Source organism: Papio anubis, chromosome 20, assembly GCF_008728515.1.
Source record: "Papio anubis isolate 15944 chromosome 20, Panubis1.0, whole genome shotgun sequence".
Classification (NCBI taxonomy): domain Eukaryota; kingdom Metazoa; phylum Chordata; class Mammalia; order Primates; family Cercopithecidae; genus Papio; species Papio anubis.
Window position 1 is genome coordinate 22,128,173 of NC_044995.1, and position 15,052 is coordinate 22,143,224.

At 40.9% G+C, this 15,052-nt stretch overlaps 1 protein-coding gene across 5 annotated transcripts in view; it reads right to left on the reverse strand.

Annotated features, from left to right (window-relative positions):
• LSM14A (LSM14A mRNA processing body assembly factor) overlaps nt 1–15,052 on the reverse strand; it is a 60,704-nt gene that overhangs the window by 15,447 nt on the left and 30,205 nt on the right. For all 5 annotated transcript variants that reach the window (XM_031659681.1, XM_031659680.1, XM_031659682.1 and 2 more), the window contains exon 4: nt 4,634–4,756. In XM_031659681.1, the coding sequence (XP_031515541.1) occupies nt 4,634–4,756 (123 nt within the window). The remainder of the gene's footprint in view (nt 1–4,633; nt 4,757–15,052) is intronic.

Below are 15,052 nucleotides of genomic sequence, written 5' to 3' on the forward strand. Positions count from 1 at the left end.
TCCAGCTGGAGTGCAGTGGCGCAATCACAGCTCGCTGCAACTTCTAACTCCTGGGCCCCAGTGATCTTCCTGCCTCAGCCTCTTAGGACTATAGGCATGCGCTACCACACCTTGCTAATTTTTTTATTTCACGGGTCTTCTTGAAAAAGCCTACTGCTACAGTTAATTTTATGGTACTACATTAAATCATCTTATAAGTTTATAAAACTACTTTATCAAGGCTTTTGAGAAGAGATCCTACGGCTCACAAGCACTACAGAAGTATAAGCAATGGGGCAATCACAGCAAGTACAGAAACATTTGTTGTGTACTTAAAAAGCCTTTTTACTATTAAGGCCTAATAATCACCATGATGCCAGTTTTGTTATAAACAGGGAAATACAGGTGATACTGTGATACTGGACACATTATTAGGAATAAATCCAGAAGTGATTTCTGCATAATAAAGGCCCACTCCCTTCAGCTATCTTCACAATCTTATTACACTTAAAAGAAAATTCTAGGAATTTTAATTTTGTGAAATTCAGAAATTTTAGTTGATAAAACTTAAATGCAAACCCTAGGACTTCTTTGTCATAGCTACTTATAAATACACCTCTTTTTATTTTTTTTGAGAGGGAGTCTCGCTCTGTCGCCCAGGCTGGAGTGCAGTGGCCGGATCTAAGCTCACCGCAAGCTCCGCCTTCCAGGTTCACACCATTCTCCTGCCTCAGCCTGGGACTACAGGCGCCCGCCACCTCGCCCGGCTAATTTTTTTGTATTTTTTTAGTAGAGACGGGGTTTCACTGTGTTAGCCAGGATGGTCTCAATCTCCTGACCTCGTGATCCACCCGTCTCAGCCTCTCAAAGTGCTGGGATTACAGGCTTGAGCCACCGCACCCGGCCCTTTTCTTTTAATAAACACATACTTCAAAGTTTTTAACATTTTAATCTATTTACTATTTATATATTTTTTGGTGCTCAGTATGAGGGAAAGAATCTAGAGTGACTTTCTCCAAATGATCAGGCAATGTTATTAATTGGAACAGACAGTCTTGTCTCCACTAATTTAAAATAATATCTTTATCATCTATTAAATTATTTTAAGACGAAGTCTTGCTCTGTTGCTTAGGCCAGTGTGCAGTGCTGCAATCACAGCTTGCTGTCACCTTGATCTCCTGGGCTCAAGCAATCCTCTAGCTTTCACCTCTCGATTAGCTGATAGGCGCACCCCATCACACCCAGTTAATTTTTTATTTTTTGAGAGACAGGGTCTTGCTATGTTGCCCAGGCTAGTCTCAAATTCCTAGCTTCTATCTTGACCTCACAAAATGGTGGGGTTTTAGGCATGAACCACTGCACCCAGGATAAATTTGTATTTATACTTGGATCTGTTTCTGACTGCCTATTGCATTCTATTCATCTTATTTTTTTTTTACTGCATTGCTACATTTTATTATCATGTCAGTAAGCCCATTACTTTTATTTTTCAAATATGTCCAGCCACACTTCTATGTTTATTTTAAAGCTAATCTGTTTTACTAAGTTCTCCTACTATTCTATTTGCATTGATTTTTAATTAATTTGCAATAAATTTGATAGCTATGAGAAGTAAAGTCTTCTCAATACTGAATCTTTTTTTTTTTTTTGGGAGACAGTCTCGTTTCTGTCGCTCAGGGTGGAGTGAGGTGGTGCAGTTAGGGCTCACTGCAGCCTCGGCCTCCTGGGCTCAAGTGATCCTTCTGCCTCAGCCTCTTGAGTAGCTAGGACCACAGGTGTCCACCATCATACTCTGCTTATTTTTAAAATTTTTTGGTAGAGATGATGTTTCACTACATTGCTCAGGCTGGTCTCAAACTCCTGGACTCAGGTGATCATCCTGGCTCTGCCTCCCTGAGTGCTGGTAACATTCTTGTTCTTTTATCTAGGAATAAGATGTTTCTTCCATTATGTGACTTTTTTTTTTTTTAGAGATGGAGTCTCGTTCTGTCACCCAGGCTGGAGTGCAGTGGCATGATCTTGGCTCTCTGCAAGCTCCACCTCCCAGGTTCACGCCATTCTCCTGCCTCAGCCTCCTGAGTAGCTGGGACTACAGGCGCCCGCCACCACGCCTGGTTAATTTTTTGTATTTTTAGTAGAGACGGGGTTTCACCGTGTTAGCCAGGATGGTCTCAATCTCCTGACCTCGTGATCCGCCCACCTCGGCCTCCCAAAGTGCTGGGATTACAGGCGCAAGCCACCACACCCGGCCTATATGTGACTTTTAAGTCCCTCTCTTACATTATCATAGAAGTTGGTCATATTTCTTACTATGACCAACTTATTTCTTATTATATATTTTGTATACAATTTCTATTTTGCATTACTGTAATCTTTTCTCCTTATTATATAATCAATGGATTAGGCTTTAGGACTATTTTTTTTTTTTAAGATGGAGTCTTGCTCTGTTGCCCAAGCTGGAGTGCAGTAGCGTGATCTTGGCTTACTGCAATCTCTGCCTCCCGAGTTCACGTGATTCTCCCACCTCAGCCTCCTGAGTAGCTGGGATTACAGGTGCACGCCACCATGCCCTGCTAATTTTTGTAGTTTTAGTAGAGATGGGGGTTTCACCATGTTGGTTGGCCAGGCTGGTCTCGAGCCCCTGACTGCAGGTGATCCACCTGCCTTGGCCTCCCAAAGTGCTGGGATTACAAGCATGAGCCACTGTGCCCGGCCAGAACTACTGACTTTTGTATATTTAATTTACATTTTGCCTCTGCCTAATTTAAGTTCCTTAATTAGTTCTCATTCTTCATGAATAACACTAATTTCAATATTTATGCTTCTTCTTTTTCATGTGTTCCTGATTTAACTAAAAATTCCAGAATAGGCTGGGCACTGTGGCTCATGCCTATAATCCCAGCACTTTTGGGAGGCTGAGGTGGGTGGATCACTTGAGCCCAGGAGTTCCAGACCAGCCTTGGCAACATGGCGAAACTCCATCCCTACAAAACTAGCTGGTGGTACTTGCTTGTGATCTCAGCTAATTGGGAGGATGGCCTGAGCTCAGGAGGGGGAGGCTGCAGTGAGCCATGATCACACCACCACATTCCAGTCTGGGAGACAGAGCAGGACCCTACCCCAAGAACAAACAATCTTTAGAATGCTTAAAAATTAAGCAAGAAGGCTGGGCGTAGTGGCTCACGCCTATAATCTCAGCACTTTGGGAGGCCAAGGGGGGTGGATCACTTGAGGTCAGGAATTTGAGACCAGCCTGACCAACATGGCGAAACCAAAACTCTACCAAAAATACAAAAAATGAGCTGGGCGTGGTGGCACGTGCCTGTAATCCCAGCTACTTGGGAGGGTGAGGCAGGAGAATCGCTTGAACCTGGGAGGTGGAGGTTGCAGTGAGCCGAGATTGTGCCACTGCACTCCAGTCTGGGTGACAGAGCAAGACTCCATCTTAAAAGAAAGAAAAAAGAAAAAAATTAAGCTAATCAATATGAGTAACAGTAAGAACTATTTCAAAATATCTTAAGTGAAATACATAAGATTATGTTTAGCATTGAATTTTCAACCTTAATAGCTTTTTAAAACACTGTTTTGTGATTATAAGTCTTTCTGAAATGACTTAACATTGCTTTACTAAACAAACAAACAAACAAACAAAAAATCCATTCACATAAAGCAATGAGCCAAAAATACCCATATTAGAAGTGGATACAAATAGATAAGGAAAAGCCGAGCATGGTGGCACAAGGCTGTAGCTCCAGCTACTGGGGAAGCTAAGGCGGGAGGCTTGTTTGGGGACAGGTGTCCAAGGCTGCAGTGTGCTATGATCACACCTGTGAAGAGCCACTGCATTTCAGTCTGGGCAGCATAGTGAGACCCATCTCCTAAAAAAAAAAAAAAAAAAAAGCCAGGCCCAATAGCTTATGCCTGTAATCCCAACACTTTGAGGAGGCCAAGGCAAATGGATCGCTTGAGCCCAGGAGTTTGAGACCAGCATGGGCAATATAGGGAGACCTCAACTCTAATAAGTAAATAAAAGAAAGAAAAAGATTAAGAAAAAAGAAAGAAAGAAAACAAAGAATAAAAGGTATGGATAACCATTTAAAATTATGAGACTGGCTGGCTGAAAAGCAGAATTTTAATAAATAAAATAATCCTTTAAGAAGCTTATTAAAATACAAATCCTCAGGCTCCAGGTATTCTGATGTATAAGTCTCAGGATTTAAATTTTTAAGAAGCAACCCAGATGATTCAGTTGTGGGTGGCCTACATTGAGAACTACTACTCTCCATCCTGTGGGGATGTTAGGGAAAATGTAACAGCATAATACACAGTTTTTTTCAGATGATATTTCCAATTCATCTTGGATAGCTCAACTTTAATGGTGAGTCTGAGCCTAATTTGATATATTTAAGTGTTACATACAAGTTATATAATTTCTTTGCAAAAAAAGTCCAACTGAGAGAATGCTCAACTTTTTAGTTTCATGATCTAAGAACTGTAATAAGTCTAAATAGTGAGCGTCATTCAATAATATATTCATTGCAATACACCAATTTGGAGAAAACTTTTACAAGCTGCAAAAGCTCTTACATTCAGAAAAAGAGAAAAACCACTATAGAAGTTTAGAATGGAAATACTTTAGGATGAGATAGCTTACCTTGAGATAACTGTGTTTTTAGAGATCTTGAATCCTGTGTAAAGGCAGAACCAACCGCACTACTTTGGGGTAAGGTACCACTGTTTGATGTTTCTGTTCCAAAGGACGTCAAAGAGTTTCCAGCTTCAAGAGATTTTTTTAAATGATAAAAAAATTTAAAAAAAGTTTTACATTTTTCAATGATATAAAGTAATGTAGCATTTTAATGATGGTAATTGTCTATTTCTCCCCCCAAAATCTGTACAAATTAATAATCTTGGAAATTGAAGCGTACTGAATAGTTTGGGAATTCTATGGCAATATGGGGGGCAGGGTGGGGGAGCCAATATACTGTCCACTATCCTTGGATGCAAGCTATGTTTATAACACATGGAATACTGTCCCAGGCAGATATGCAGATGGGACAGCAAGGACCCATATCAGCTAGAGAAGTAGCAGAAATGGTACATTCAACACCAACATTAAGGTTCAATGATTCTAATACTAAGTATCTGGACAAATAGCCAAATTAGCAGACAGGTTTACAAGGAGCTTTTTCAGCATTTCCAAGGCAACAGACTCTGGTTTCAAGGCTTCTCCTTAAGATGGGACTGTGAGGCTGCATTCTGCCTAAAGCAGCTGCAAAAAGTTCTGGCAATATGAGTAACAAAGTCCCTAGAAAGGGCCCAATTCTCTGCCATACTAGGTTATATCAAATTTCTTTAAGTTTCTACAGTACTTAGGGATCATTCACTTTTGATATACTGTGCTCTCTCCTTAGTATTTCATCTGTGCAGGTTTTCACTATATTTCAACAGCACCTCCCCGCTCTACAACCTCTAAATCCAACCTAAAGATGGTAGTCAGAGTGATTTTTTACAAAATATAAATGTAATCACACTACTATCGTGCTTTAGACCTTCTGATGGCTTCCCCTCAAGATAAAAGTTCAAACTATTTACTTCAGTTAATAAAACCTACCTCTTCTCTCATCATTTTCTATACTTTCACCAGTCCAGCCCACAGCAGAAGTTTATCCTTCTGCTCTTAAAACACATGAAGATTACAATCATGCCCCTTGCAATCTGCTCATTTTCAGGCTCCAGTTCCTTCAACCATAACTCACTTCACACGGTCTTTATAACACTCTCCCCTTCCTTTCTTGGACTCCTAATTTAATGAATTCTATTTGTTCTTATCCCTCTTAAAATGTGGCTTCAGGGCCAGGTGCAGTGGCTCACACCCGTAATCCCAGCACTTTGGGAGGCCGAGGTGGGCAGATCACGAGGTCAAGAGTTCAAGACCAGCCTGACCAATATGGTGAAACCTCGTCTCTACAAAAATTCAAAAATTAGCCGGGCGTGGTGGTGCATGCCTGTAGTCCCAGCACTCGGGAGGCTGAGGCAGGATGATTGCTTGAGCCTGGGAGGCAGGGGTTGCAGTGAGCCAAGATTGGGCCACTGCGCTCCAGCCTGGGCAACAGAGTGAGACTCTTGTCTCAAAAAAAATAAAAAAAGTGGCTTCAGAAAACAGCACAGTATCTTAGTATCTTAGACAAGGGGAGCTAGTGGGACTCCCTTGAAGGTGAAATCCAGTCTCGCTAGAGCTCCAGTAAGCTCAGGAGAAGCCTAACACAACTACCCATAATATCCCAGAAATGTAGGGACTGGTGCTTTCAAGAATTCTGTAGGGAGTAGAACCCATCCAGTTATTTCTAGTATTCTTAGGCGATGACCAAGACATCAGCCACTTTGAGATGTATGTTTCCATCTCCATGCTGCTCTGTGTTTCCTCACCTGGCTTGGCCTCCCATTGCTTGTCCTCTGGATTACGCATTCAATGGTTAGAGCAAATCTCTTACGTGAGTTCCTGATCATGACACATACCCCTCCCTTTACTCCAATTCTACTACCAATTTATGTCTATAATCTATTTCAAATTATTTTTAATTTATAGTTAAAGCCAGGTGTCAAGTTTTATTTTTTCCACAGATAACCAGCTGCTGCAACACCCCTTATTATAACAATGTCTTTTCTCTCCATTGAACTGTCTTGTTACTCTGTTGTAAGTATTTGAGTGGGTCTATTTCTGGATTCTCTATTCTTTATTCCTGGTCTGTTAATGTGGTAAGTTACAACGGATTTTCAAATGTTGCAGCTTCCCAGTCCTGAGATAAATCTTTGTCATTATATACAATCCTTCTTCTGAAGTGCTGGTTTCTACTTCTAATGAACATTCTTACATTGATGTTCATGGGAGACAGTGATCTATAATTATCTTGTAACAATCTAGTCATAGTTGGTATTTCAGTTATTTGGCTTTGGTTATAGGGTCAGCAAATATTTCCTCTTCTTCTATTCTCTGAACTTTCTTTTTCTCTTTTTGAGATGGAGTCTTGCTCTGTCACCAGGCTGGAGTGCAGTGGCGTGATCTTGGCTCACTGTAACCTCCATCTCCTGACCTCGTGATCCGCCCACCTCGGCCTCCTAAAGTGCTAGGAATACAGGCGTGAGCTACCGTACCCAGCCTTTTTTTCCTTTTTAAGAGACAGGGTTTTTGCTCTGTTGCCTTGGCTGGAGTGCAGTGGCACGATCATGGCTCACTGCAGCCTTGAACTCCTGGGCTCAAGAGATCCTCCCGCCTCAGCCTCCCGAGTTACTGGGACTACAGGCATGTATCATGGTGCATAGCTGTCTGAGTTTGTGTAAGATTAGTAAAAATTATTTCTTCCCTAAATGTTTGGTAGAAAGTAACAGTAAACAGTCTAGAATTTTCTTTCTGGGTGATGTGAAATTACTGCTGCAATTTCATTAAAAGATACAGAGATAACTGAGATTTTATTTCCTCTTGTGTTGGTTTATTATTTTTCAAGAAATTTGTCCACTTCATTTAAACTATCACATTTGCTGACACAAAGCAATTCATATATTCCCATATTATTCTTTTAAGGTCTACACTGATGTCTAGTCTTTCTTTTTTTTTTTTTTTTTTTTTTTTGAGACGGAGTCTCGCTCTGTCGCCCAGGCTGGAGTGCAGTGGCGCGATCTCGGCTCACTGCAAGCTCTACCTCCCGGGTTCACGCCATTCTCCCGCCTCAGCCTCCGAGTAGCTGGGACTACAGGCGCCCGCCACCACGCCCGGCTAGTTTTTTGTATTTTTAGTAGAGACGGGGTTTCACCATGTTAGCCAGGATGGTCTCGATCTCCTGACCTCGTGATCCACCCGCCTCGGCCTCCCAAAGTGCTGAGATTACTGGCTTGAGCCACCGCGCCCGGCCTGATGTCTAGTCTTTCATTCCTGGTATTGGCAACTTGCTTGGTTCTTCTTTCTTCCCTTAATCAGTTTTGTTAGGGGCTTATCAATCTTATAAAATAAATAAATAAATAAAAAAACCCACCCCAAAGAAACTCGTCTTTGCTGATATATAATCTATTTCTATTTCACTGATTTCTGCTCTTATCTTTTTATTTTCTTCCCCCTCTACTACTTTTGGAATAATTTTCTTTCACTTTTTTCCTAGCTGTCCCCTGACGTCCTCACCAACTGTTTTTAGAGACATGGTCTCACTCTGTCACCCAGGCTAGAATGCAATGGCACGATCACAGTTCACTGCAGCCTTGAACTGCTGGGCTCAAGGAATCCTCCCACCTCAGTCTCCCAAGTAGTTGGGACTGCAGGCATTCACCACCATGCCCAGCTAACCATTTTTCCTAGCTTTGTTTTTTTTTTGGTGAGACAGAGTCTTGCTCTGTCGTCTAGGCTGGAGTTCAACAGTGCGATCTCGGCTCACTGCAACTTCCACCTCCGGGTTCAAGCGATTCTCCCGACTCAGCCTCCTGAGTAGCTGGGATTACAGGCACCTGCCATCATACCTGGCTAATTTTTGTATTTTTGTAGAGATGAGGTTTCAAAATGTTGGTCAGGCTGGTCTCGAACTCCTGACCTTAGGTAATCTGCCCGCCTTGACCTCCCAAAGTGCTGGGATTACAGGTGGGAGACACCACACCTGGCCCTTTCCTAGCTTCTTAAACTGGTAGCTTAGAGCACTGACTTTTACAATTCTTATTTTCTTTTTCTTTTTATTTGAGACAGTCTTGCTCTGTCACCCAGGCTGGAGTGCAGTGACGCCATCTCGGCCCACTGCAACCTCTTCCTCCCCAGCTCAACCAATTCTCCTGCCTCCGCCTCCCAAGAAGCTGGGACTACAGGTGCATGCCAACGTGCCTGAGTAATTTTTGTATTTTTAGTAGAGACAGGTTTTTACCACATTGGCCAGGCTGGTCTCGAACTCCTGACCTCAAGTGACCCGCCCACCTCAGCCTCCCAAAGTGCTGGGATCATGGGCATGAGCCACTGTGCTATGAAAGTTTTCCTAAACACAGTTTTAGCTACACCTACAAACTTTCTGGTTATTAAATTAAAAATACATTATTTTAAAAGTATATTATTTTTTTTTAGAGACAAGGTCTAGCTCTGTCGCCTTTTCTGGAGTGCAGTGGCAGAATCACAGCTCACTGCAGTCTTGAATTCCTGGGCTCAAGCAAGTCTCCCACCTCAGCCTCCTGAGTGCTGTGACTACAGGTATGTACAACCATACCCAGCTAATGAAAAATTTTTTTTTTGTAGTGACAAGGTCTCCCTATGTTCCCCAGGCTGGTCTTGAACTCCTGGCCTCAAGTGATCCTCCCACCTTGGCCACCCAAAGTTCTGGGATTACAGGTGTATGCTATCACACCTGGCCTAGATTAAAAATATTCTCTAATCTCCCTTTAAATTCTCCTTTGATCTATTAGTGACTAACAAGTTTACTTGATATCAAATTATCTGAGGATTTTTCAAGTTACCTTTATTAATTTCAAGTTTATTTTGTGATTTAAGAATATACCATGTATGATTTTATTCCTTTTGGAATTTAGTGTGACTTATTTTATGATCCAGTATTTGATCTATATTGTTGAGCAATATAGATCAAAACAATATTCTGCAATTGTTGGGTACACTGTATTATAAAGTTACACATTTAGGACTGTTGTAGCTTCCTGATGAATTGATCCTTACCTTTATGAAGAACCAACCCCCGCCCCTGCTTTATCTCTGGAAGTAATTCTGACCTTTAAGCTCCTTTGTCTGATATTAATGTATGTTTTCTTGTTATTGGTGTTTGCATGGTATACCTTTTCTATTCTTTCACTTTCAGTGCATTTCTTATAAACATAATATAGTTGGGCCTTATCTCTTTTTTTTAAATTCAGTCTGACACTCTCTGCCTTTTAATTGAAATGTTTAATCCCTTCAACGTTTTATCAAAGTAGATCTTTAACAATCTTTTTTTTTCTTTTTTTGAGGCAGGGTCTCACTCTGTCGCTCAGGCTGGAGTGCAGTGGCATGATCTTGACTCACTGCAACCTTTGCTTCCTGGGTTCCAGGGATTCTCCGGCCTCAGCCTCCTGAGTAGCTGGGATTACAGGTGCACGCCACCATGCCCAGCTCATTTTTTTGTATTTTTAGTAGAGACAGGCTTTCACTGTGTTGGCCAGGCTGCTCTTGAACTCCTGACCTCAAATGATTCACCCGTCTCAGCCTCCCAAAGTGTTGGGATTACAGGCGTGAGCCACTGTGCCTGGTCTGATCTTTAACAATCCTTAGTTTAACATCCATAATGGTTGAAACACCCCCTGACTTTATGCTAACTGTAAAGTTCATAAGCATCTCTTCAAGCTTCATCACTCGGTGATTAAAAATTAGTCTATACAAACACTGGAGCCCTAAGAGAACCATCCTCCAATATGGTTTGGCTATTTCATCAACTAAAATGTACCTACTGATGGTCTATTCAGCCAATATTCCTCCATCTGGCACATAAGATTATGAGACTTAAACAGCATGCCACGACATGCTAGTCAACCTGTCTCAATTATTTGAGAACAACCAGCTGACCTTATCAATTGGAGTAAAATATAACAGAAAAAATATCTAATTGCTCCATGTTTCTTCATTTTAATCCTTGCTATAGAATTACTTTAGATAGTTGGTCAATCTATACCTTTCACTGTTTCTATTAATCCTTTTTCTAACTGCAGCAGCAAGCTCTTGCCACTGTGCAGTGGTAACATAGGGGAATACTGTTTTGATGCTTCATTTATTGTGAGATGTTTAATTTTTCCGAGAGTTCAGAAATTAAGGCCAGTAATGATCTAATCTCTTATACATAAGAATTATTTTTGCATCAACTTTAAGAAAGGTGCTTTATTTCTACCTGGTATATTATTCTTCTCAATGTATGAGAGTATATATTCTTCATAGACTTGCCAAAAGAGTATGTATATAATGAAGCTTTTGAGTTTTTGCCAAACTGATAGTGAGAAATCGTGTCTTAGTGTAGATTTAATTTGTATGTTTTTCACTATAAACAAGGTGATTTTTTTTTTTTTTTTTGAGACACAGTCTGGCTCTATTTCCCAAGCTGGAGTGCAGGGGTGCGCTCTTGGCTCACTGCAACCTCTACCTCTCAGGCTCAAGCAATCCTCCCACCTCAGCCTCTGGAGGAGCAGGGATTACAGGAGTGTGCCACTATGCTTGCCTAATTTTTTTTTTTTTTTTGGTAGAGATAGGGTTTAGCCATGTTGCCCCCAGGCTGGTCTCCAACTCCTGAGCTCAAGCAATCCTCCCGCCATGGCCTCCCAAAGTGCTAAGGTCTTTGTACTCCAGCCCGGGAGACAGAGTCTCAAAAACAAAACAAAACAAAAACCAAACCAACCAACCAAACAAATGAAAAAAAGAAAAAAACAAACAAAAAAACTTATTAAAAAGCAATAATAAGGGTGGGCATGGTGGTTCCCAACACTTTGGGAGGCGGAGGCAGGCAGACTGAGCCCAGGAGTTCAAGATCAGCCTGGATAACATGCTGAAATGCTGTCTTTACAAAAAATACAAAAATTAGCCAGGTATGATGGCACATGCCTGTAGTCCCAGCTACCAGGGAGGTTGAGGTGGGAGGACTGCTTGAGCCCAGGAGGTCTAGGTTGCAGTGAGCCATGGTTGTGCCACTGAACTCCAGCCTAGGTGACAGAACGAGACCCTGTCTCAAAAAATAAATAAAAATAAAAAGCAATAGTAATAACACGAAAATGTAAACATATAAAATTTTCTCATCAAATAGCAATAGTGTGATCCAGATTCATTTAAATTTCCTTTTAAAATCAGAATACTAGGAACCAAAAATGAAAAGAGGCCTAGCTTAAAATCTGGTTTACTTTGTGCCAACAAAAGCTAAATTTGGCCGGGCACGGTGGCTCACACCTGTAATCCTGGTACTTTGGGAGGCTGAGGTGGGCGGATCACGAGGTCAGGATTTTGAGACCAGCCTGACCAACGAGGTGAAACCCTGTCTCTACTGAAAATACAAAAATTAGCCAGGTGTGGTGGTGCATGCCTGTAATCCCAGCTACTCAGGAGGCTGAGGCAGAAGAGTCGCTTGAATCTGGGAGGAGGAGGTTGCAGTGAGCCGAGATCACACCACTGCACTCTAGCCTGGGAGACAGAGCAAGACGTCGTCTCAAAAACCAAGCTAAATTTGAGTTAATTCCTTTTCTGAAAAACATCTGTCACCTTGACCAATGCCACAGCTTTCCTCTTCCTGATTTGGTAACTTGTAACACTTAGTTTTCTAATTAGCCACTCCACAAATTATCCTAACCGATATGGAAATCAATTAATCAAAAATAATCTGACCCTGCACAAATTATTCTACTGACATGGAAAACACCAGTAAAATCTTCTACTTTTGTGACACCCAAATAATAAAACAACAACCCACAATAATATTAAAATTAGATCAAAATATTTATAAAAAGCATTTCACAGCCGGGCGCGGTGGCTCAAGCCTGTAATCCCAGCACTTTGGGAGGCTGAGACGGGCGGATCATGAGGTCAGGAGATCGAGACTATCCTGGCTAACCCGGTGAAACCCCGTCTCTACTAAAAAAATACAAAAAACTAGCCGGTTGAGGTGGTGGGTGCCTGTAGTCCCAGCTACTTGGGAGGCTGAGGCAGGAGAATGGCATAAACCCAGGAGGCGGAGCTTGCAGTGAGCTGAGATCCGGCCACTGCACTCCAGCCTAGGCGACAGAGCGAGACTCCGTCTCAAAAAAAAAAAAAAAAAAAAAGAAAGCATTTCACAACCACAAAATACTCTGACTAGAGAGTAAACCTTGAAGAATGGCAGAAGCAGTAGTTACTATATAGATACTATGTGCTTGATCCTGCTCAAATTTTTGAACATAATTAGTTACATAAACTTCATGGTAACATAAGAAGTACAATGATGATCTCAAAGTCAGTTAACTATTTAATTTAGTCAAAGAAGCCTCAAAAAGGATAATACAATCTGCAATCATTCCTTATTTGAATCCCCAGGAAAGGACTCTAAGTTATAGTTAACACACAGTATATCTTGATTTAACATGAGTAACATTGATCTTACTACTGGATTTGGAAATTTATGGACCTAAGTTACACTATTTCACCTAAAATAAGTCTAAAAGGAATTAATTTTTAATTCTGAAAAATGTCAAACCTATGTTAAAATTGAAGGAGTACAGAGAGTATCAATATATTCCTCACCTAGATTCATCAACTGCTAACATCTAACCAAACCCACTCTGCTTCTCCATCTTTATACCTTAATATGCACATTTTTCTTTTGTTTAGAGAGGCTAAAATCAATTTGGTTCTTTACTTTTAAATACTTCAAAACCACCTCCCCCAAACAAAAACACTCTCCCATATGATTAACCAGAAAATGAACAGTAATAACAACATCCAACAATTAGTCCATACTCAAAAGTTCCTTAGCAGTCCCTAAAATGTTCTTCACACCAACTTTTTCTTTAAGTTTTCTTTTTCTCCCCTGCAGGAAACAAACACGCCAACTTTTTAAAAGCCCAGGATTCGATTCTATATTACATTTGGATGTTACGTCTCTTCAGTCTTTGCCAGCCTAAAACAGTTCTGCTGCCTCTCTCCATTCTTTGTAATATTGAATCTTTTGAAGAGTGTGGATAACTGTCTTGCAAAACAACCCACCTTCTGGATATATATGCCCATTTCTTCAAAATTAGATTCTGCATATTCAGCAAGAACCCCACAAAAGTGATATTATGTTTTGCCCCCCACCCCAATAATCGCAACAGGAGACACATAATTGTTTATGGCAATGCTAAACTTGAGCACTTGACGAAGTTGGTAACCACCAGATGTCTGTGTTACAAGGGTACATTTTTCCCCCTTTGTAAACTGTGGGATGATACTTTAAGATCATCTTAATATCCTGTCCTAACACCTTTCACCCAATGACTTCAACATCTAATGATAATCCTTGCTAACTATTATACTGAGATTAGAAAATGGCAATTTTCTTTATCAATTTTATTTACCACTCCTTCTACTTATTAGCAGACATCTTTATGTGAAAAAAGTAGATCTTTTCCTTTGTTTTTCAATGGGCCCTGGTTCCTTTTAGTGGGGAGTGGTATTTAGAAACTGAGTCTACATGTGTTCTTTGCTACTGGGTTTCCATTGTTTCTAGGTCCTTTCTATGAACAGAGCTAGGAACTCACCAGTTTTTAAAAAAATGGGTCCATACTCATACCATCTATTTACATTCAGCATCACAGGGTTCTTTCTCACCTTTCCCATTCCATATTTATATCTCCCTTCTCCATGGTAAAAACACTATTTCCCAATATAAGTATTTTATTCATTTGCCCTATTCTATAATACATACAAAACAGTTTAAGAATTAACACCTGGCTGGGTGCAGTGGCTCACACCTGTAATCCCAGCACTTTTGGAGCCCAAGGTGGGCAGATCACTCGATGTCAGAAGTTTGAGACCAGCCTGGACAACAGGGGAAAACCCTGTCTCTACAAAAAATACAAAAAAAAAAAAAAAAAAAGAAATCTAGCTGGGAGTGGTGGTGCACGCCTATAATCTCAGATACTTGGGAGGTTGAGGTGGGAGGATGGCTTGGGCCTGGGAGGCAGAGGTTGTAGTGAGTCGGGATCGTGCCACTACACTCCAGCCTGGGTGTGAGCCAGACATTATCTCCAAAAAAAAGAAAACACACACAAAAAAAACCAAAAACCAAAAACACCAATAATACAAATCAAAGTCAAGTTTTCTAAATAGTTCTATTTGTTGTTAGAATATATCCTACTAAGCGCGTAAAAGTCATCTGAATTATTTTTTCTTCTGTGTGATTATCAATTTAATATGTAATAGCATCTGTGGTTTCTCTGTTCATATTCATTCAGTTTTATCTATTTTTTTTTAGACGGAGTTTCGCTGTTGTGGCCCAGACTAGAGTGCAATGGCACGATCTCAGCTCATTGCAACCTCTGCCTCCTGGGTTTCAAGCGATTCTCCTACCTCAGCCTCCCG